The sequence below is a fragment of the Danio rerio genome, chromosome 13 (assembly GCF_049306965.1).
Source record: "Danio rerio strain Tuebingen ecotype United States chromosome 13, GRCz12tu, whole genome shotgun sequence".
NCBI classification, from domain to species: Eukaryota; Metazoa; Chordata; class Actinopteri; order Cypriniformes; family Danionidae; genus Danio; species Danio rerio.
Window position 1 is genome coordinate 10447501 of NC_133188.1, and position 23416 is coordinate 10470916.

Below are 23416 nucleotides of genomic sequence, written 5' to 3' on the forward strand. Positions count from 1 at the left end.
TCATTTTTAAAATAAAAAAATAAATGTTTCATATTATTATTATTATTATTATTATTACATGATCTTACCAGTAATGTTGAAATATGGCACTTTTTGCTGTTGAACATTTTACAATTTTTTTTTTTTTTTAGCATTAATTTTTAAATGAATGCCGCCTTGGAGAATGTAAGAGACTTCATAAAATACACCATCTTCAAACTTGTGTCTATGTGGGTTCTCTGAAATTTAGGTGCAGTTGAGTTTGTTTTAGTGCATGTAGATTGTAATGACAGGTATTCCTGGTGTCAACAGTACTCCGACATCTTTCACCCACAAAAAATGGGCAATTTTGAAAATGCAGAAGACCCTGTTTTCTTTTGGAAACCCTGGTGTTTGATTTCAGTATAGATTGAAATGCATACTTTTGAAAATGAAAAAGCAGCAATCCACAGTCACTCTTTTGCTGCTTTTATTGACTATTGTATATCGTTCCCTGATTTGCCAAGCCCCTCTTATTTGACCATTATACAACCAGTAGCCTGCAAGTACTGATGCTGGCGAAATACAGTATGCGCATGCCCAGTGAGCATGAATGAACATGTATCATGCATTTTAGCCTGTATAGTGTGAACTGAGATTGCTCTATATATATATATAGCTCTATATATATATATATATATATATATATATATATATATATATATATATATATATATATATATATATATATATATATATATATATATATATATATATATATATATATATATATATGGCAGCAGGTTTGACTAGTGCTTTTGCTGCTCTGGAGGCTGCAGAACTTTATGTCCCTTGAATGACTCTGTTCTGTCGTTTTTTTATCAGAACTTTTTCTTGAGAGACAAGCTGGAATTCATCCACAGTGTGTGCTTGCATGTCTGTTACTCTTTGCATTTTCATCACCTCATAACTCAAAGGGCGAATGGAGTCTACAATTATTTTCTGTTGCACTAGATCTAGTTCTGCTCCAGAACCGTTAGATGTTTCAAAGTGAGCATTAAGAGCTGCTCTTGACATTGGACTTCTGTGTGTTCACAGGTCGAAACTGAAAGTCTGTCACCAGCAGTCTCTAGGCCCTGGAATTGTTTTTATACTTTGGTTCATACAGTAACTCATTCCATACCCTTTGTGTTGTTTCCTAACCTACTTTTTGTGAGATTGTGTTGTGATTTTCAAGCAGTCAAACTTTAGATTTGTTGTTGTGGATGGAAATAAGATTACAGTATAATATATTTTTGACTCAAAAAACATCAAGAAACTATCCACCTTGCAACTGCATTTTGTAGAAATTTCCTAACAACTACTTGTAGCATCCTAGTAACCACAAAGCAACACCATAGCAACCACCCACACCATCCTATTTTTTCGGTCTCAAATGCTTATGTGATCTATACAAACCTTATTTTTATGATGAGATATAAAGTATAAAGATGAAATGTCTGTGTATAAAATGGAATCTAAGCATGTTTGTAAAGTGAATCAGAGCATACGGTACACACACCGGCCACTTTATTAAATACACCTGTCCAAATGCTTGTTGATAAAATTTTTAATCAGCCAATCACATGGCAGAAACTCAATGCATTTAGACATGTAGACTTGGTCAAGACGATCTGCTGCAGTTCAAGCTGAGCATCAGAATGAGTAAGAAAGGTGATTTAAGTGACTTTGAACGTAGCATGGTTGTTGGTGCCAGATGGGCTGGTCTGAGTACACACACTGGTCTCGCACAACCATCTCTAGGGTTTACAGAGAATGGTTCGAAAAGAAGAAAATATCAAATGACCGGCCGTTCTGTGGATGCAAATGCCTTGTTGATTCCAGAGGTCAGAGGAGAATGACCAGACTGGTTCGAGCTGATAGAAAGGCAACAGTAACTCAAATAATCACTCGTTACAACCGATTTATGCAGAAGAGCATCTCTGAACACGTTCATCCTTGAGGCAGATGGGCTACAGCAACAGAAGACCACACTGGGTGCTACTCCTGTCAGCTAAGATCAGGAAACTGAGGCTACAATTCGCACAGGCTCAACAAAATTGAGATTAGGCTCAACAATAGAAGATTAGAAAAACGTTGCCTGGTCTGATGAGTCTCAATTTCTGCTGTGATATTCAGATAGTAGGGTCAGAATTTGGTGTCAACAACATGAAAGCATGGATCCATCCTGCCGTGTATCAACAGTTCAGGCTAGTGGTGGTAGTGTAATGGTGTGTGGGATATTTTCTTGGCACACTTTGGGCCCATTATTACCAATATTTCCAGTACCTTGTTGAATATTACCTTGCAGTACCTTGCGCGAAATATTAAGGCAGTTCTGAAAGCAAAAAGTGGTAAACCTGGTACTGGTAAGCTGTACCTAATAAAGTGGCTGGCGAGTGTATGTTAGCATTGTATTGTAAACTTCTATAAATTTTTAGTGTGAAAGTTACTGATGAATCATGTTTTTGAAACAAAAATGTTTTACACAAACATGTAACATAAATTCATACTTTCTTCTGAGAATATAAAAATCTTGTATAGTAATGCTGTTTGTTAAAACTCTTTATAAAACTGTATCAAATGTTGCCTCACAGTAAGAAGGTTGCTGGTTTCAGCCCCGACTGGGTCAGTTGGCATTTCTGTGTGGAGTTTGCATGTTCTCCCCGTGTCCCTGTTGTGTATGTGTGTGAATGCAAGAGTGTATGGGTGTTTCCCAGTGTTGGGTTGTAACTGGAAGGGCATGGCTATGTAAAACAAATACTGTATAAGTTGGTGGTTCATTCCACTGTGGCAACCACTAATTAATAAAGGGACTAAGCCGGAGAGAATGTGAATGAATGAATAAGAATTTGGTCACTAAACATCTTTAGGAAAAGAAAGATATTTAAATTCAAATTAGTTATTGCAAACAAATGAAATGCAAACTATGACATTTCAACTAAATTTAATATATTTTTATATTTGTCTTGATTTGTCCTATTTAATACATTTGTATTTAATATTTGCCCCAACATATTAACTTGGGTGTAATAATTTTTGGACTTTTGGATTTTTGGACTTTGGTACTGACTAATCTAATGCGCAGATACATTATTGTAAAGCGTCCTATAGAAAATCTTCATTTAAAAGAGAGATCTTTGAGGGTTGTACTCAGTTATGCTTAGCACTGTATATTATACTGCCTTGTATAGATGATTTTATTTCATTTTATAGTTCTTGATTTGTTTTATCTTAGTTTATTTTATTTGTTTTATTTTATCTTATTGTTTTTTTTATCTTAAATTTTTATAATCTTTAGATTTTTCAAATGAATTTCATTGTTTTGTATTATTTTATGTATAGATTTGCTAATCTTATCTCTTTTTATCTTGTTAATGTGCGGACACAGTTTAAAATTACACCGTACCAACATCCTTCCTGTCAAGCATACACTTATTTAGACATACGGCTTGCAACCAAATAATGACCTGTATAATGTATTAGTGCTGTACATGAGCTTGGACAGTGCGAATTTGTCTCTCTACTTTCAAAAACACGAGTGTGAGCAGATTTGCCTGTCACTGTGTCTGTCAAGCTCCCTGTCTGCAGCAGGAAGTGGGTGGGGCTCGAGCCCACCTGCCCCGTCAGTCACAGCGAGGACAGCTGCACTGGCGTCAGGCTGGCACAGTGCTGGTCATCCATCAGCACACTGGCTCAGCAGCTTTGCCAAAACTCACATTCCTGTAATGCCCACGACCACTGCATTCCACCTCTGGCTGGCTATACTGGCCCCCTACAGGCTTCTTGCAGGACATATGCCTCTGTGTGTGTGTGTTTGTAGATGATAAAGCACTCTTTTATTCAGGCATATAGTACAATATAAGAAATTATGTACTGGCTGTATTTACATTTAAAGCAAGCCATTTCTTGGCCTAGCTCACCCCAAAATATAAACTACCAAAACATTCAGAGCATGGTAGAACATTTACAACAATTACTGTAGAGCATTCCATTCAAATGTTTGTTAATACTTTAAGGTCGACCAATAACGAGAGAGGGGAGTGGCTTATGGAGCTAGCAGACGGAGCCAGAGGGTGTTTCACTGGTGTTAGTTCAAATTTACTTATGGTAATGCTTTTGACCTATATAGAGGTCAACATCATTAATAGACCTATGAAACGATGACCTTAAACCTTAAATTTTTAACATATTTATTGACCCTAAACCTTAAAAAAAATATCCATCTTTAACTCTGCTCGATGCAAATGTCATTACATTGTTTATACAGACTCACCATGCTCTTTTGTGGTGAGTGTGTGATGCAATAATGTTCAGTTTGGTATAAAGTACATTTATGAGGTTGTTATTGCAGAGTAAATCCCGGAGGTTATTGGAAGCCTGATGTAAAGCAAAGTATTACTTAGACACAAGACACTGTCAAACAGTAAAACAACGTCAAAAACCGCAGTGACAGACAAGCAGATGCATATGAATGTAGATGCAAGTATATGGATTTGAATGTATTCACTGACCGTCAAGATGATTTAGGCTCCTGGATGAGTCTCTGTTATTTAGTGGTCGTTATCTTGGAATTACATTCCTTGGAATGTTGATGAGTTTTCTAGACAGCCGTGTAATTATTTAAGTTATTATGATGGGATATCATGGTCTTTCATGTAGAAATATGCATGTTTTTATAGACATATAAAACAAAATTCATTTTAAAACCATCTTTTTTTATTGGACATTTTAGTTACAGTAGTTGCTATTGTGTTGCAGGATTTTAGAAATGATGTGTAATTTAAAATGAAGTGCCTGTATCAGAATGAAAAGTTTTTTATAGATTTAAAAAGAAAATAATCAAAGCTAAAACAGCTCCTTTTTTGGCTACCTATAGAATTTGGAAAAGTCACCTATAGGCATTTATGTTCATATTTAATATATGTTTGTATTTAAATAGTAATTTTATTGCACTTACGTGTGCTTTAAGATGGCCCACGCTTTATGTTGTAATGCTGTAATTCAATTTGCAGCAAATGGCCTTAAGTGACCTTCTGTGCAGCACAGTCTGAAGTTTAAGCCATGTCTCAGCATTACAGTTCGTGATCAGATCATGAATATATAGACTTATCCTGAGCCAGAGATTATGGGTTGTGCCAAGTAATAGGCCATGTCTGGTTCTTTTTTTTTACTGGCTGTTTGGTCTGTGTTACTGCTTCACTGCTCAAACCCCAGCTACTCACCTTATTCTTTAATGTATAGGGCTCACAAGGCGCTTAGATTTATGGAGGGAGACAAAGTTTTCATCTCTGGGACTCTAGAAATCAAGATTTAGGGTGTAATTAGTCTCACCTCCCCTCCTCTATCTACCTCCTCTTGCAGTCTTTGCTCTGTGTGTCGGCCTTCAGGCTCCACGCTGGTGTCGGGGGAGTTCCTCCACGTGCGCTGGGCTCTGAAAAGAGCTATTAAAAAGCCATTCATTAAGACACCGCCTCCCATGGACCTCAAAAAAACCTCACTGTCTTACCACAGCATCTCAGTCAAGTGTGTGTCTGCGTACAGTTCTGTATGTGTGTGTTTCTGGGTGGACTTTGTTTTTGTTTACATTAGAGAAGAATTTGATGAAATGTGCTTAAAGGGTTATTTCACACAAAAATTTATTTAATTCAATTTTATTCTCAATTTATTCTCACTCAAGTGCTTCTTAACAATTTTTTCACATTACAAGGTATTATGAAAATGGTTGGAGAACCAGAAGCAATTGACAATTGAATTGGAAGCCATTGGAATGAAAAAATTAAAAATTGCAATATATGTCAATGGCTGCTGGTTTCCAACGTATTCAGTATATATTATTTGAGTGGAATGAAACTTAAATAGGTTTGAAATAAGTGGTGGGCGAGTAAATGATGACATAATTTAAATTTTGGGTGTTGTTGATCTCAGTGTTAAGAACAAAAAATAATAACTTGACTTCTAGTTGATCGTTTGGAAAAGTGGCAGAAGGCAGATTTTTCCAATGAATCATCTGTTGAACTGCATCTCAAGCATCATGAATACTGCAGAAGACCTATTGTAAGAGATTCTCACAGAAATCAGTCAAGTTTGGTGAAGGAAAAATCATGGTTTGGGGCTACATTCAGTATGGGGGCGTGCAAGAGATCTGCAGATTGGATGTCAACATCAATAGTCTGAGGTTTCAGGACATTTGTGCTGCCTATTGCATTAAAACCACAAGAGAGGGCAAATTCTTCAGCAGGATAGCACTCCTCACACTTCAGCCTCCATATCAAAGTTCCTGAAAGCAAAGAAGGTCAAGGTGCTAAAGGACTGGCCAGCCCAGTCACCAGACATGAACATTTTTGAGCATGTGTGGGGTAAGATGGAGGAGGCATTGAAGATGTATCCAAAGAATCCTGATGAACTTTGGGAGTCCTGCAGGAACACTTTGTTTGCCATTGCAGCTAACTTTATTAACAAGTTATTTAAGTCATTGTAGATATGTATGGATGCAGTCCAAGCTCATAGAAGTCATACACAGTATTAATTCTTTTTCCACTGCACAATGACTTTATATTCTATACTGTACAGTATTTCTGTTAACTGACAAGACTTTTGTCTAAGCAAAGTCAGACCTTACTGTCCTAATTAAATTATTAAAAAAAGCTTAATCTAGAGGATTTTGCAATTTATATTAAGCCACTTCTGATACCAAATGATCAACTAGAAGTGAAGTTATTATTTGTTGTTCCTAAAACTTGGATAGTTGACAAGATTTTTGTTGGGTAGTGTACGTGACTGACTGCAGCCAATGAACAACAATTAAAGGGGTAGTAAGCCAGTTATTTTCCAGTCATTTTAGTTTCTATCTGGCTTTTGTTGTAGACAAAGGGGGAAAACAATTCAGGATTTCAAAGTGCACAAATGTGGCTCAACATAGACCGTTTTTGAGGGTCCAAAATGCATATTTAGCCTAAATGTAATTTACACATCTTAGCTGACAAATAATGATCTTCTTTTTTAGGGAAAAAAATTACATTCTAAATAAATTTGTCCAAATTTGTCCAACTCTAGTTCACAACTTCTCTTGTGCTGTATACTGGTTGGGAAGGTCACGTGTGATTCAGGTGTCAAGAACTGCTCTAAGAAAGCTGATAAAATACTGTTTTGTCAATTGTCAGGACTATAATTTTCAATTCTTCTCTCTTCATACAGGTTCTTGACTCAAATAGCGGGCAGTTTGGATCAGATGGGCAGTTCTGCGCTCAGGCAGAGCATTGAGAGCAGTGTGAGGAGCAGTGGTCTGGATGTCTTGGCCAAATCTCTGAACACTACACCTGAAACTCTACAGCTCATTGTGGACGGACTCACTCAGCCACCTGGATTTGATATTCGTCAAAGTAAGAATTAACCTGTGACTTAACCAAACTGTTAATATTTTTTATGTTTAAAAGCAGTTGCATTGTTCAAAGGGCTTCATACGTGAAACGCAAGCAGAGTGAATTCGTTTCTATGTAAGTGGTTCATGTACCTGATCTGATTCTTTGAAATTTTTGGAAAGCCAGTTATCTAAGAAAAGTCTTTAAAGTTTTATGAATTAAGGCCCTTTGATTCTGTGCTGTACATTCATGTTTTAGCAAACAGCTGATTTGTTGGAAAGAATATTTTATTTAGATATCTAACAGTTAACAGTTACCACAGCCATATCACCCTGCAGCCGAAGACCGGTTACTCACTGAAGCTAAGCAGGGCTGAGCCTGGTCAGTACCTGGATGGGAGATCACTAGGGAACACTAGGTTGCTGTTGGAAGTGGTGTTAGTGAGGCCAGCAGGGGGCGCTCAACCTGTGGTCTGCGTGAGTCCTAATGCCCCAGTAAATGTGAAGGGGACACTAGACTGTCAATGGCCGCCGTCTTTCGGATGAGACGTTAAACCGAGGTCCTGACTCTCTGTGGTCATTAAAAATCCCATGGCACTTCTCGTGAAAGAGCAGGGGTGTAACCCCGGTGTCCTGGCCCTCTATCGGCCCTTACGATCATGACCTCCCAATCATCCTCATCCACCAAATTGGCTCTATCACTGTCTCTCCACTCCACCTATAGCTGGTGTGTGGTGAGCGCACTGGCTCCGTTGTCCTGTGGCAGCCGTCGCATCATCCAAGTAAAAACTGCACTCTGGTGGTGTGAAGAGACCCCCCTCATGATTGTAAAGCGCTTGGGTGTACGGCCAAACACAATAAATGCGGTATATAAATACACATTACATTTAGTTTAAACAGCAAAATGGAAAACTAAAGTGTTTTATATCGAAAAGAGAAATGTCTCTTATTGCATTACACCAGAGAGAGAAGATCACACGAATTTGCCGTCTGCAAAATATGCAACAATCATAATGAGGACTGGTTTAACTGCCCTAGAGAAAGCGTGAGTTGTCGTCATGTCAAAGAGCAGTTTTTTCCCACTCCAGTTCCAATTGTTTCTTTAGCCTTCCAAAGACATTAAAAAACCAAAAATGTAAAAAGCAGTGTTTAATAAATTTTAACGCTTTTCCTGAAAATTACAACCCTAGCATTTATCGAATGCTTATCTTCTAGCACATAAGTTTTGAGGCAGTTCTTGTATTGGGTTAAAAATTTATTCCCATCTAAAATGTCATTTAACATCAATGTTTAAGTATGATATTGTCCGATTCTGAAATGAAATTTCAAAATTGGCGCCATTGATAATATTTACAACTAAGCAGGTGAAACTTTTCCAAGACATACTCAAAATGGTTCATTTAGACCACATTTCATATTTTGGTGGGAGAGGTCTCATCAAAACAGAACTAAATAAAGAGCTTGAACTGCGACAAGTCGGGTTGGGCACTGAAAACCGGTTCCATAGTGGCACCAGTACCTATGTAACCGGTAGTACCAGACTAAATCAGCATATTATTTCTTGCCACTGGTGCCGCGACAAGGACGTAAGAAGCATCAAGCGGTATGTCAAAGGCACATATAGGTAGGTACGCACCATCTCTAAACATTTAGTACTAAACAATTTTGAGGGATAGAGACACCATTGGCGATGTTAGACATTTGTTCTTGTTGCTTAGGAAATGCATGCACGTAGACAACGGTCGCAGTACAGCGCTTCCAGTGAGCGACTCGCTTCAGTTTCATCAACACGCATGATCGCATTCATCAAATTTGCTTAATCTAAGCATTCTAAAGTATGGCTATATTTTACAAGCAAGGATTATGACACAGCAACATGAAGCAGACGCTTTACAAAAGTTGCATGCAGGGGGGAAACACGTCAAACTTAATAAAACATTTGAGGGCACATTGAATCAACTTAAAGCTGTCTTTGTAAGCTTGCAACATCATCTGGCACTTTCACGGACTACGTTTATGGACACCAACACTGCGATTTTAATATGATTTAGACAATACTTTGAGCATGCGGTATCAAATTCCATTAAAACGACATTCATCCACCAATCCTTAGCTCATACAAATCCAATAGCTTAGTTTGTCAAAGGAATAAACAATATGTTGCTGAATGAAAGTGAAAGTGGCAAACTGCAGTTAAATAAAAAAAAAAAAATGTATCACCCGAAATTGCATTGCATGAAAGTCCGGAGGAAACGTGGATAGTGCGGTGATACAATGATGTTAACCAGTGCTTTAACATGTAAAACGAAATCATGAAAGGAACATTCAAAAAGCAGCTCATATAAACATCTTAATCATATTATTTTCTTATTCAGATAAAGGCAAATATGATGTCCATGTAAACATAGTCCCAAGCCCCAGCCCTAGAAAAAAGGTGTTCCCTTATTTTGATGATAGCCTTAGTAGTAAGCTAATGTAATGTTAGTTGCATAATGCAAATCTTAAATTCATGCTAAGAAACAAATGATCAAAAGAAATATGTCAATGTAATTCAATTCAAATACATAATACATGAATTGATGTATACCTTAAACTTTAATTATATTGTCAAATAAAAGATTTTTCTAGAGTCATCCACCTTAATTTTGTGGCTCATAAGTATCGATTCAGGCACCGATATCAAAATAACTCTAAAGCATACCCATCCCTACTGACAAGAGATTATATTATATTAAGAGGTATATTATGTAAACAATTATTAAGAAATAAAACATCTAAACCTATTCCAGTACACTCAGTGGGGCATAATAGAACCCCTTTAAGACGTTTTGTGTGACTACTACACATATAAAAAAGGCAATCAATTTGAACTTTCTGCTTTGTATCATAGCCCATGAGAACATTTCATAACGGAAGTTAACTGTTCCTCAGGTTTATACACAGATGAAGCTTTTGAAATAAGCTTAGGACAACACAAACCAAAGTATCAAAGCACTTTCTCAACATGGCCGCTACACAGATCATAGACAATGCTGGCATCTCAGTCTCTTTTCCACACTCCCGTCTCCCGATTGGGCTCCCGTCTCCCCTGAGTCCGTCTCTTGTCTGCGAGATGACTGGGCGGCGCTCCAGGCTTTTGAAGTCTTGCCGCGTAATTTGGGGGAAGACCCGCATTATTAAAGCAGACCTGCCGACAGATATATCATTAATGAGAGAGAAAGCTGCGTAAAGAGGAAAGCAGAGCAGCCTTGATCCCTCTGCTAAAATCCCCTGGTGACTCTTAAAGGGAATAAAAAGGACCAAACAACAAACGCCTCTTCTGGTTTTAATGTTAAGTTCAGACATCCGAGAAGACATTGTTTTCCTTCTGCGGGTGTTGATAGTAAATGTTAAGTTTCATTAAATGTGACAGGTTTATAATTGAGATGAATGTCCCGACGTGTTTTCAGGGTTTGAGAGCAGAGTTCATTAAACACAGGATTTATTTTTCCGTACTTGGAAAGATGATGGCAGTGTTAAATGAATATTCAGGTGAAGGAGTAACTTAGTTTCTTTTAGAAATCAACTACTCAGATGCCTCTAAACATTAGCACATATCTGTTTTTAATTGTAATGGATTGAGAGATGATTAACACCAATGTTTGTGGCATACTTCATATGATAAGATGTCACCTCGTTGGTGTCGTGCACTACATGGGACACTAGCTTTCTCATCAGAAGGCTGCAGGCTCACTTCCTCTCATTGGACGCCTGACGGGCTCTGCTCTGTGGCCAGCTGTATAAATAAATGCCATTTGAGCGGTGCACTAGGTAAGGTGTCCCGGATAAGAATAATCAGAGATGAATGTTTCCTGGACTGCAGAGCCTGCTGAGAGGCCATGTTTATGTAAAAAGCACCTCCCAAAGAAAGTCGCCCAAAAACACAGGCGAAATGGACTTGGAAAGAAGTGGTTTGAGAGGCCTGGTAATTCTATTTGTTTTATACTATTAGCCGGAGCTTGTTTCTTATGTCTAGCTTTGGAGTTCTTGGATCAGTTTGCAATAGGGTGCTTAAGACTCAAAGTCTTAGTCATTGGAAAAGACAAAATCTGTTGAAACATTCTCTGTTTCTTTCTTTGAGTTTTTTGGCCCGTTTGCATTTTATTTAGTCCGATCACAAGTGGATGACACTGATACAATATTCTGAAATACATTCATTTGGATTGCTTTTGTAGGGTAAACAGATATGAAGTGCCCTATCATATACCTGGCGCAATAAGGTGCAAGACGTGTTTGGCGTCATTTGTTGCTATCCATTGAATGCATGTGGATACCAGGTGGAAACAGTAATGCTTTAGATGACCACACACTATTCCCAGACCACTTTTGCCCTAATTATTTTTCTTTTGTTTTTGTTCAAAAAGATTTTGAGCAGGCAGACTTCAAGCGAGAAGTTGTGTCCATGAATGACCTGCATGATGGCATGGTGCTGACGGGCCGTGTTACAAACACTGCATTATTTGGAGCCTTCGTAGACATTGGAGTGGGACGTTCTGGTCTGATTCCAAAACGCTTCATCACTCCGGAGAAACTTCCTGTTGACCAGAGACGAAGAAGCCTAGCTCTCGGTCCAGGTGAGCGGGTAGAGGTACGGGTCATGAATGTGGATATTCAGAGGAATCGGATCACTCTGGACCTCATTAGGGTTCTTAGATAACTGTTAGTTAAGGGTTTAAATGTAGTTATTATTACATACATATTGTATTTGTTTATGGAACATTATGCTTTTCCAGTGTTTGACTGTGGAATGTGCTGAATTAAAACATTTTTTATTTACACTTTAATGCAAATACAAGATCAGTGTGTAAGAAGTAATTGTAGGTTAATATCATGTTTCTCTTCATATTTGGTGCCAAAAATGCTGTTTTTGTTCATTTATTTTGACCTGCTGTTACTGTAGTTTTCAAGACCTTCAATAAATGTTATGTTTCATGAAACATAACAGAATTATAATGGTGATGATCCAATTCAATTCATCTTTATTTGTAGCGCTTTTGCTATGTAAATTGTGTCAAAGCAGCTTAACATAGAAGTTCTAGTAAATTGAAACGGTGTCAGTCCAGTTTTCAGTGTTGAAGTTCAGTTTAGTTCAGTTCAGTTTGGTTTAATATTCACTGCTGGGAGTCCAAACATTGAAGAGCAAATCCATCAATGTGCAGCTCCACTAGTCCCAAACCACGCAAGCCAGTGGCGACATCGGCGAGGAACAAACTTCTCTAATTGATCAAAGTGAAGGGAGAAACCTGGCTTGGTTGGGCACAACCATTTTTCCTTTGCCCAAACTTCTTGTGCAGAGCTGCAGTCTGGGCGCTGGAGGTTGGAAATAGCTGGACGTCCATCGTGAAGAGGCTGCAAGTGAGAGAGGTCACCAGCTGGTGTACAGGCTTGCCCTTCAGGATCAATGCAAAGGCTCGTCTGTCACTGGGGTCTTACAGGAATCAGTCTCATGCTCTCCACTACTCCATGACCACTACAACAGCTGCTCAGGATACGGCCTGGTCCAGGATTATGGGAAACTCAGGAATAATAAAAACAGACTGACATAAGTGCAGATGCCGTTCAAATTATAATGTCTTTTTGTAAGTGTTCCCAGCCCTGGTTTCTTTAAATAAATGATTGCCTTTGCATTCTCAAATATTTATATTTATTTACAATTTCAAATTGCATTATGGGAATATTATATTGTGCAATAAATAAAATTACTATAAATAAATCCAATAACAGGGCAGCATGGTGGCGCAGTGGGCACCTCACAGCGAGAAGGTCACTGGTTCGAGCCTCAGCTGGGTCAATTGGCATTTCTGTGTGGAGTTAGCATGTTCTCCCTGTGTTTGTGTGGTTTTCCTCTGGGTGCTCCGGAGGAAAGTCCAAAGACATGCTAAAGACATGCTAAATTGTCCTTCAAGAGTTCACACTTAGCTGATGATTGATTATGAATCTTGTTTGACGTGCTGTCCCGGGAGAGAGCCCTGAGCTCATGAGATCCTCGAACCCAGGGCTCCCTCCCGTTGCAAGGCTGGAGGGGAGTTTGAGCTCAGGTAGATCTCGAGAACTCCCCTGCTGTAGTAACCAATGAACAGTAAGTGATTGCTCTTTGGAGATAACTACGTACTAGAAGCATGTCTATGGTGCCGATTTGGATTAGTCAATTAACTTAATTTGCATGTTTTTGGACGGTGGGAGGAAACCGGAGAACCCAGGAGAAACCCACGTGAGAACGGGGAGAAAGTGCAAACTCCACACAGAAATGTTTGCTGGTTTAGTAAAGCCTGGAACCAGAGACATTCTTGCTGTGAGGCAACAGTGCTACGCACTGGGCCACCGTGTCACCCATCTAGGAAGGAGGAGGAGTAGGGGTGGAAGGGGGGACTCTTCAACACGAAGATAACAGTGGAATGAAACCCAAGGTATTTATAGTAGTTTAGGAGTCGTCTGATTGGAGCATTGTAAATTGGATAATGCAGATCCAACCGCTAGCAATCATAAGAAAGTGATCCTCTCGAAATTAGTTTATACATAAACTTCACGTAGTGTACGTGTGTGAATTAATGTGTATGGATGTTTCCCAGTGAATCCTCTGCGTAAAACATATTTTGGATTAGTTGGCGGTTCATTCCGCTGGGGTGATCCCTGATTAGTAGAAAGGGACTAAGCCGAAAAGAAAATGAATGAATTAATAAATTTAATACCAATGTATATAAAAATAAAATAACAGAATGAAGTATACCAATTATTATACTATATTTTACCTTGACAAACCCGGACAATATATAGCTTTGAACTTAGAAAAATGTCAATAAAGGTTACTTTGCCAATTTTCTCAAAATCAAAGGCTGTTGGAGAAGACATTAAGATCCCATAATGCAACTTGAAAAGCCTAAAAAGTGAAAATAACCATGATGAATGAATGAAGGCATGGATGAACGCAAGTGCTGAAACAAATTTGTTTTAAAGGAATTAATTGCAGTTTTAAAGGAATAGCCATGTTAAGAAAAGCTTTTAAAACAATTATTTCACTTTTTTTTTCGAGTGCCTTGGAGTTAATTTTGCCTTAAACACAATTTTGCTGTTTATCTTTATGTATTCCTTACAAAAAGAGCATCAACACATTACTCCTAAAGCACTTCTTGTTTGATTTTAACTTTTTTTTCTCTGAAGATTTACCGTAACTCTTTGTGGTATACACACTAAAGAATCTAAATATATGCGGTTGAATTCAGAATTATTAGCCCCCTGTTTATTTTTTTTCCCCCATGTCTGTTTAAAAGAAAAAAAAATCAACACATTTCTAAACATAATAGTTTTAATAACTCATTTCTGATAACTGAATTATTTTATCTTTGCCATGATGACAGTAAATAATATCTGACTAGATATTTTTCAAGACACTTCTATACAGCTTAAAGAGACTTTTAAAGGCTTAACTGGGTTAATTAGATTAACTAGGCAGGATAGGGTAATTAGGTAAGTTATTGTATATCGATGGTTTGTTCTGTAGACTATCGAAAAAATGTATAGCTTAAAGGGGCTAATAATAATGACCTTAAAATGGTTTATAAAAAAAGTAATTAATAAAACAAATAAGACTTTCTCCAGAAGAAAAAATATTATCAGACATACTGTGAAAATATCCTTACTCTGTTAACCATCATTTGTGAAATATTTAAAAAAAGAAAGAAAATTCAAAGAGGGGCTTATAATACTGACTTTAACTGTATCTGTCGTTAATGATAACATTACTATGTTAATAATAATAATAATAATAATGATGATACAAAAAAAATCAACCTACTCTTACCATAGCTATATTTCAGAACAAAATAGTAATGATGCGTGAAGAGAGCATATTCAAGGCCTATGATCAAAACACCATAATTCCAACTGGATGCTATCCCATAAACACCAGTCACAGATGTTACTCCACCAATCTCAGGGCTGTTTGATTGACAGCCACTTATCAGGCTGAGAAGGGGGGGAGTAAAAGCAGCTGCCACACTGCAATATGACTAGAGGCCGTGGGGAAAAACGAAACCTAATTATCCCAGACTAGCCACGTGCTAATGAGCCACTTCAAAATTAATCCCACGCTCCCTCGTCTCTATTATCTAATCTGTTTGTGTTTATATGACACAAATTAAAAAAATGGATAAATAAGAAACCTGAGGTGCCCTGAGCACTTAAAACTAACCACTGGGACCGAATTCCAAATGAGTGTGTTATATTTGCATTGGCGACGTTGCTTTGTATTACAGAGAAGTTTCATCAGAACTCCGGAAGGGTTGAAGCATCACTGTATGGTGGGTTTTACATTATTTTTATTGAATAATTATGCTTTAATGAGTCTAAAACTGCTTACTACAGCCTTTTCCTTTTTACTATTATCTGTTGACTCAATCTTTGACCATTGACTATTGTACACCATTGACTCTGAACCAATGTGTGCACACTCTTATCCCATTCACACTTTTTTGGGGGGGATTTCATTAGTTGCAAATCTTAACCCGTGTCTTGATTTGTGCATGTGTTGCATTTTATTTGTTGAAAAAAAAAAAAATCTTTCCCCATTACATGTATTTTTATTAGCTGAATTAAGAAAGCATAAGGATTGGATGCACAGTAAGTTAAACATCTGGTCCGACCATGCAGTGATTTTGGCTGTGATTATAATTTGAGAATGGGTTATGAAACTGGCAGATGATGATGTGATGAATGCGAAAACCCAGAGCAAAATATGACTGTACCAAGCACTGGAAAGTTCTGGAATTGCCAATTGCTGTTAACTATTTGAATGAATCCCTAAAACTGAGTCCTAACTGGAGGTCCCGGACCCACCAAGGTGCCTCAGTGAAATCAGGATGACTTAAAAAGGATTTAAAGGTGCTATAGAGTGCATTAATTCAATGTGTTAAATTGTTCTTTGATATCTGATAAGGTATTTTTTAGTTCTCTTATACATATAATAGTAACAGGATGTCACAATTTTGTGTTTAGAAGGAAAAAAGTACACTTATGTAAAAGTTATAATTTGTACTGATGTAAGAAATACAAAGAGAATGTTAAAAAAGGCACCTCTCAATGCAAAAAACACATTCAGAGTGATTGGCCCCTTAGTCTCCCTGCTCCCGTTTTCTTAATAAGAATCTCACATACATTCATTTATTCATTTTCTTGTCGGCATAGTCCCTTTATTAATCCGGGGTCGCCACAGCGCAATGAACCGCAAACTTATCTAGCACGCTTTTAAACAGCGGATGCCCTTCCAGCCACAATCCATCTCTGGGAAACATCCACACACACACACACACACACACACACACACACACACACACACACACACACACACACACACACACACACTCATACACTATGGATAATTTAGCCTACCCAATTCACCTGTACTGTATGTCTTTGGACTGTGGGGGAAACCGGAGCACCCGGAGGAAACCCACGCAAACGCAGCGAGAACATGCAAACTCCACAGAGAAATGCCAACTGAGCTGAGGTCCAAACCAGCGGCACAGTGACCTTCTTGCTGTGAGGCGACAGCACTACCTACTGTGCCACTGCTTCGCCGTCCACACATTATTTGATAGCCATTTAAACAACTAGTTTGGTTTGTTTAACAGGGGCTATCCTCAGCACAGTTATTGTGCCAGAGCAAACTATAAAATTTCAAAAACTAGGGGAATAAAGTTTTTAATAATTGCAACATTTTCCAGAATATACTAAATGACATAGAATATTGCTTATTATAGAATGTTTCTTTAAAGAGACCAGATCATGGATCACATAGTGATTTTCTCGTACTTTCTGTCATCATTTACTTTTTGTACCAAAAGATTTTTGGTAATTTTTCCGACCCCAATGAAGATATTTTTAATGAAATCCAAGAGATTTCTGTGCCTAACTTGAAAGTCCACCAGTTTTCATTGGTTTGGAGCAACATCAGAGTGAGTAGACTAAATTCACTTAATTCCATGTACAGTAGCTGCACTCATGTGATCCACTATAGCCTACTTAGCAACGTTCATCCCTTGACATCCTGGTCTCCCTAACTTTCTAAATGGAATGTTGCTCTTCATTCATAGGTAGTGCGTTAGACAAGCTATGATGTTTAAAAATAATGAGATTTCCAATTTTATTAACTCCCTTAACAACTTTTATCAAAGAACTATTATTCCCGAACCAACCCATATATCATTTTAGACTACTGAAGTTTTTAACAAAGGTCACTTTGTTCAACATTGTATGATTAAAAGTCATTTGAGCAAAGGTCAAGCTCCAATGATGCGATTCAACAATGTAAACAAAGTCAAGAAATGAACATATTTTAACAGTGAAAAAAATTTGGGGTAAAAATTACTTTAAAAAATCCTTCATTATTGTGTGGTAAATAACAAATGACTGGAAAAGTCATGCAGCCATCAAACTTTTGTGTGGACAATCAAAGTTTTTAGTGTTATCATGAATCTGGAGTCACACCTAAAAATACAACAACTGACATACAGTCAGGCCCAGATTGGCTAATCGGGAGGACCGGGAGAATTCCCGGTGGGCCGGTCCGTTTTTTTTGGCCGCAAGGGCCGGTGTACCTAGCTGCTTGCACCCTCAGCAGTCGCACTTTTTCATTTATTTATGTATTTGACCATAGCCTCACTCTTTTTATTCATTATTTTGCTGCAGGTCTGCTCTTTTTATTTATTTTCTCGCAGCCCTGTGAGCAAAATGCAGTCTACAGGGTAATGATGTAAATATCATCATTCGACCCCAAACAGCGGCACCTTAGTGGATATAAGAATTTGAATAATTAATATTAATGAATAATACACCTGCTCAATGAAAATCAGATGATACACTATATTCATACAGCTGATGTAACTTGATGAGAAATCTGATTTTTTTTTTCCCATTAGAACAGCGCCACTGGGGTCTAGTGGTTAACACGTGGCTCTAAGACGCCACCAACCTGTGTTCGAATCTCACTTAAAGGGCCATGAAACCCCCTCGTTTCAGCAGGGTGTTTTCACACCTCTACTTTGGAAGAAGTCAGAAAAGTGGGCGTTTCCAGCTCTGTTTAGGGGGGAGTGTCGGAGGAACTAAAGTTGGAGGGTGTGGGAGAGTCTATTTGGGCACGCGCGAGTTTCAGAGTCAAAATAAACACACAGGAGAAAGTGATGGTGTTTAACCTACATGGACATCTGTAGTCGAATTGTTTGCCAAATTATTAAATGTTGGACTTAAACTGCAGTTTGGCTCTTTGATTCAGGGAATTCATTCATGCCCCTCGCGACAAACAAGATATTTGATTCGAGGAGCTGCTATAAGCGTATATTTTTCATGCAATGTTTGATACCGCACGGCGAATGAGAGAAAAAAAACCTCCGCATTTCCCGGAAACTTAGATGCACACGACAGGTAGCGTCAGAAAGCCGCGTGTGTTATTCCGGTCACAAAATGCGGTAAAAACCCTACACGAGATTAAAGTTTTTTTGTGGTGCTAACATGTTTACACTCGGTGCTATAGTTAACTGAGTTCAATACGAACAAACTGAATAAACAAAGAGCACTGGACGCTCACTTACCAAATCTGTAGAGACAGGACAATCACCAGCAACTAGAGCCGCGTCTTTATGAAGAGAAGACTACAAGCGAATCCGGATCTCAGCGTTTGCAGATGAGAACAGCTCTCAGGTAAACAATAATCCTCCTTAGACACGTAAGTTATTGTTGTCGAGCGTCGCGTACACTGTTAATCCACACGTGACTCCAGATGAGCTCTCACAGAGAGAAAATGAAAACAAAACTTAACGGCAGCAAACTATAAAAGCAACACTTCACACTTGTTTTGCCAACACAACGTGGCGTCTCTGTCGTGTAAACACGGTGACACTAATGAATATTAATGAAGTTGCACAATAGAGCGTGCTGATTGGTTTGAACCAAGCCTTACTCGTGCATTAATGCATCACACTGTAAGACGTAATAAGACTCACTCTGGCACAGACGCCCAGTCTGCACGCTGGAATACAACGCTATTATGTCATGACCGTGATGCAGCTTCAAAAATTCGTTTCAAACCGGAAGTACGAATTTGCTTGAAATAACGCAAAAACAACCAATTTACACTTTTTAGTGAAATATAGGTGTCCTAATAGTGTTTTTAGCAGTGTGGGACACATATACGACTGTCAACAGCTCAAAAAATGTGTTTTGGTGTTTCGTGACCCTTTAAATTATTATTATTTATTTTATTTTTTTTTTCATTTTTATTGTTAAGACATATAAAACTGTGAGGGCTGTTGAACATTTAAAGTTCTAAAGCAGCTGTTTTCTTGAAAAAAGATGTGGTAGTGTCATAAGAAACAGAAATGGAAATGACCTTATTTTAATATAGTCAGTCGTGAACTGAGGTGGGCCGGTCTGGCTTGAAACTCCAGGGCTGAAAAGTCCCACTCCGGCCCTGCATACAGTCCTAAAAACAATAACAAACTTAGCATCTCCCTGATGTAAATCAGTAACACAAATGCCAACAGTTTAAGCATTTTCATGTTCAATTTTAGCAAAGGCCAGACTAAAGAATAAACATCCTAAATGTGGATATGATAGATGTCACTGCTTCAGTATTTTACAGTCTACGACCACAAACAACTTCCATACTTGTAGAGCATCCAGACTGCACCCACTGCTGCCGTCATCATACACAAGCAAATGACCGCATCACTAATATGCCTGAACACAGAACTAACTTAATGACTGAATCATTGAAAGCCTGATCTGTGCACTTGTAAAAGCTTCATAGTAGTTGTTTGGATTTCCAACATTGCGGTATGGTTGCAGTAAAATCTAATTAGCCTGCCCAACCTACAGAAGAAAAACACCAAGAGTGGGACTGGAGTTTTACTGCAAAAGTACTTTGTTGCCCATAAGGAGTGAGTTTATATGTTCTTTTAAAGAGTTTGCTTTGTTCCCATTGCTCATTTTTGCATGTGTTTGAATAACTCCATCAGAAAAAAAAGGTGGTTTGTACTTGTCTGGTTGTGGAAGTACAATTGGATGGCTATAATCTTGGAGATGTGGTACAGTGAGTTGAAAACGTAGAGCAGGGGTCACCAATCTCAATCCTGGAGATCCGGTGCCCTGCGGGGTTTAGCTCCAACTTGCCTTAACACACCTGCCTGGGTGTTTCAAATATACCTGGTAAGCTGTGGTCACACTGGCTTTTCCTCCCATAGACTTCCATTCATACGCACACGAATGCGTTAGACCGGAAACACAGTATCATGCGTTAAGTTTCCAGATTGCTGCGGTGCAAAGTTCAAGCTTGGTGAACTCTGACCTACGAAATCGCATCACTTGACTGCGTGAGACCAACCGAGGATCAAAACATGACCTCTCTGGGCAGAAATGTAAAACATGGAGCAATCGCTCGCTTTTTTAATGCTTAAATCATCTTGTTTATTCCCACCCCTTTTCACAGCGCCACACGACAGAATTTCGCATTATCAAACTCTAGTGTGACCACAGCTTAAGACAATGATTAGCTTGTTCAGGTGTGTTTGATTAGGGTTGAAGCTAAATCTGCTGGACATCGGACATCCAGGAATAAGTTTGGTTGACCACTGGTCTAGAGTGAATGATGAGTCAGCAAAGGAACTGGATTTAAAGTCAAATTAGTTTTTATTATTGTTATTCATGATATTCTCCTACTAATCCACCAACAGCAAACCATGGACAATTTTATTTTTTTTAATTTGTCCTTGCGTGTGTAACCCCGCCGGTCCTAAAACCACCCAACCCGCTCCAAGCTGGTATAGAACCGGCAACCTTCCACATGGGAGTCGGGTGCTTCAAGGAGGCTAAAGACCATGGCCTCTAACGTCTGTCGCTAGAGCACCTCTAGAGGTCAGAGGAGTGAGGTTTATCTGCACAGCACACGCTAGCTGGCCTACGTTACACATACTTGTTCTTTTACATACACTCACCGTCCACTTTATTAGGTACTTACCTTATACTTACCTTCAATATAGTTTAATCCAAACTGGGCAGAGTCACTCACTATAAATAGAGTGACTTGTGCTCAGTTCAGTGTGGGAGTCGTAGGAGATAGAAGGTGTGAGTAGTGGCGAATGGTTGGTTTGAAAATTCTGGATAGCAAATATTTTGTATATAATTATTTTGTTACTTTATTGTCTTTGTTTGTTTTGTTGTTTGTTTATTTATATATATATATATATATATATATATATATATATATATATATATATATATATATATATATATATATATATATATATATATATATTGTATATATATATTTGTCTACTTTATTTTTGGGATTTTTTGGATTGGACACTTTTGCACTGTAAATAAAGGCACCTTGCACCATAGTGCTACGTCGGCTGAGCCATCATTTATTTTTTCTTGTTTCACGCACACCCTAAAAACGCCTCTGTGTGACAATCTTACTAGTACCGAGTTGGACCCCCTTCTGCCTTCAGAACAATCTTCTATTGTCCAATTTTGATTTTGGTGAGCCTGTGTGAATTGTAGCCTCAGTTTCTAGCTGACAGGAGTGGCACCCGGTGTGATCTTCTGCTGCTGTATCTCATCTGGCTCAAGGTTGGACGTGTTGTGTGTTCAGAGATGCTCTTCTGCATACCTCGGTTGTAACGAATGGTTACTTAAGCTACTGCTGTCTTTCTATCAGCTGGAACCAGTCTGGCCATTCTTCTCAGACCTCTGGCATCAACAAGGCATTTGCATTTACAGAACTGCCGCTTACTGGATATTTTCTTTTTTTTCGTATAATTCTCTGTAAACCCTAGAGATGGTTGTGCGAGAAAATCCCTGTAGATCAGGAGTTTCTGAAATACTCAGACCAGCCTGTCTGACACCAACAACCATGCCGCGTTCAAAGTCACTTAAATCATCTTTCTTCCTCATTCTGATGCTCAGTTTAAACTGCAGTAGATCGTCTTGACCATGGCTAAATGCCGAAATGCATTGAGCTGCCGCCATGTGATTGGCTGATTAGAAATTAGAGTTAACGAGCAGTTAGACAGGTGTACCTAATAATGTGGATACCACAAGCACCAGAAACAAGTCTCAGTTGGTTTAGCATTGTGCACAAACAGGACAGCTGAAAAACAAACAGATAAATAAAGAATAAATATGAAGTGCTATTATTGGAGGGGTAAGTGTTGATGAAATAGATGGAACTTCAGATGATTCAAAAAATGCTCCAAATTTAATTTTGCTTTTGATCAGATATACATCACAAAACTATAAAAGTTAAATTCTTGCTAAATTAAAGAAGTACAATATTGCTCATTATAAATAAGGGCTTTAATTATTAAGGTTACATGAAAAAGTTGTTTATATTGTATAACGTATGTTCAAAGGAAAGCATTTCAGTTGATGTTTTGATTCTATTATTACAGATTAATATTAATTAGTTTTGATAGTAAGTGCACTTTATTTAAAATTAGAGCAGAACATTTATGTAGGCCTATTTTTTTTTTTTTTATGCACCAAAACATAACTGGTCACATCACCTTTGCATTGCTGACTATCGTGCACACACTCATGATAAGGTGTGAATTATAATGTTGTAAATAATGTTCAGTTCAGAATTTTTTTTAGCTTCAGATTTCTTAATTAAAAGTCACAGAACTTAATTTTGTTTGTTTTATTTGTTTTTGAACATTCATTGGCAGATTATGAATCATCACAGTTACAGCTAAAAACCTTCTTCAATGTTGTACACTCAAAAAATATTTGTTTTGCTTGTTCAAACTACTCATTTAAAATTGAGGTGAAACAACACAATTCTTGAGATTTCATTGGGACTACTTTTTATGTTCAATCCAGCCTGATCTCACGAGGAAACGTAAGTATTTTACATTTTGTCTGTTTAGTGGCTAATTTTGTACGAGTTCGTACGATTTATAAAAGGAGGCATGCCACCCAACCCCACCCCTAACCCCAACCGTCATTGGGTGATGAGCAAATCGTGCTAAA

General features: G+C 38.1%; 1 protein-coding gene across 12 annotated transcripts in view; it reads left to right on the forward strand.

The window, feature by feature from the left end:
• srbd1 (S1 RNA binding domain 1) overlaps positions 1–12349 on the forward strand; it is a 157169-nt gene extending 144820 nt beyond the window's left edge. For 11 of the 12 annotated variants that reach the window (XM_073920697.1, XM_073920698.1, XM_073920692.1 and 8 more), the window contains 2 exons: positions 7195–7379; positions 11761–12349. In XM_073920697.1, the coding sequence (XP_073776798.1) occupies positions 7195–7379; positions 11761–12053 (478 nt within the window). In that variant the 3' untranslated portion in view covers positions 12054–12349. Of the gene's footprint in view, positions 1–7194; positions 7671–8248; positions 8470–11760 lie in introns of those variants that run through there. The other variant, XR_012389162.1, reaches the window with a different exon arrangement.
• The last annotated feature ends 11067 nt before the right edge of the window (positions 12350–23416 follow it).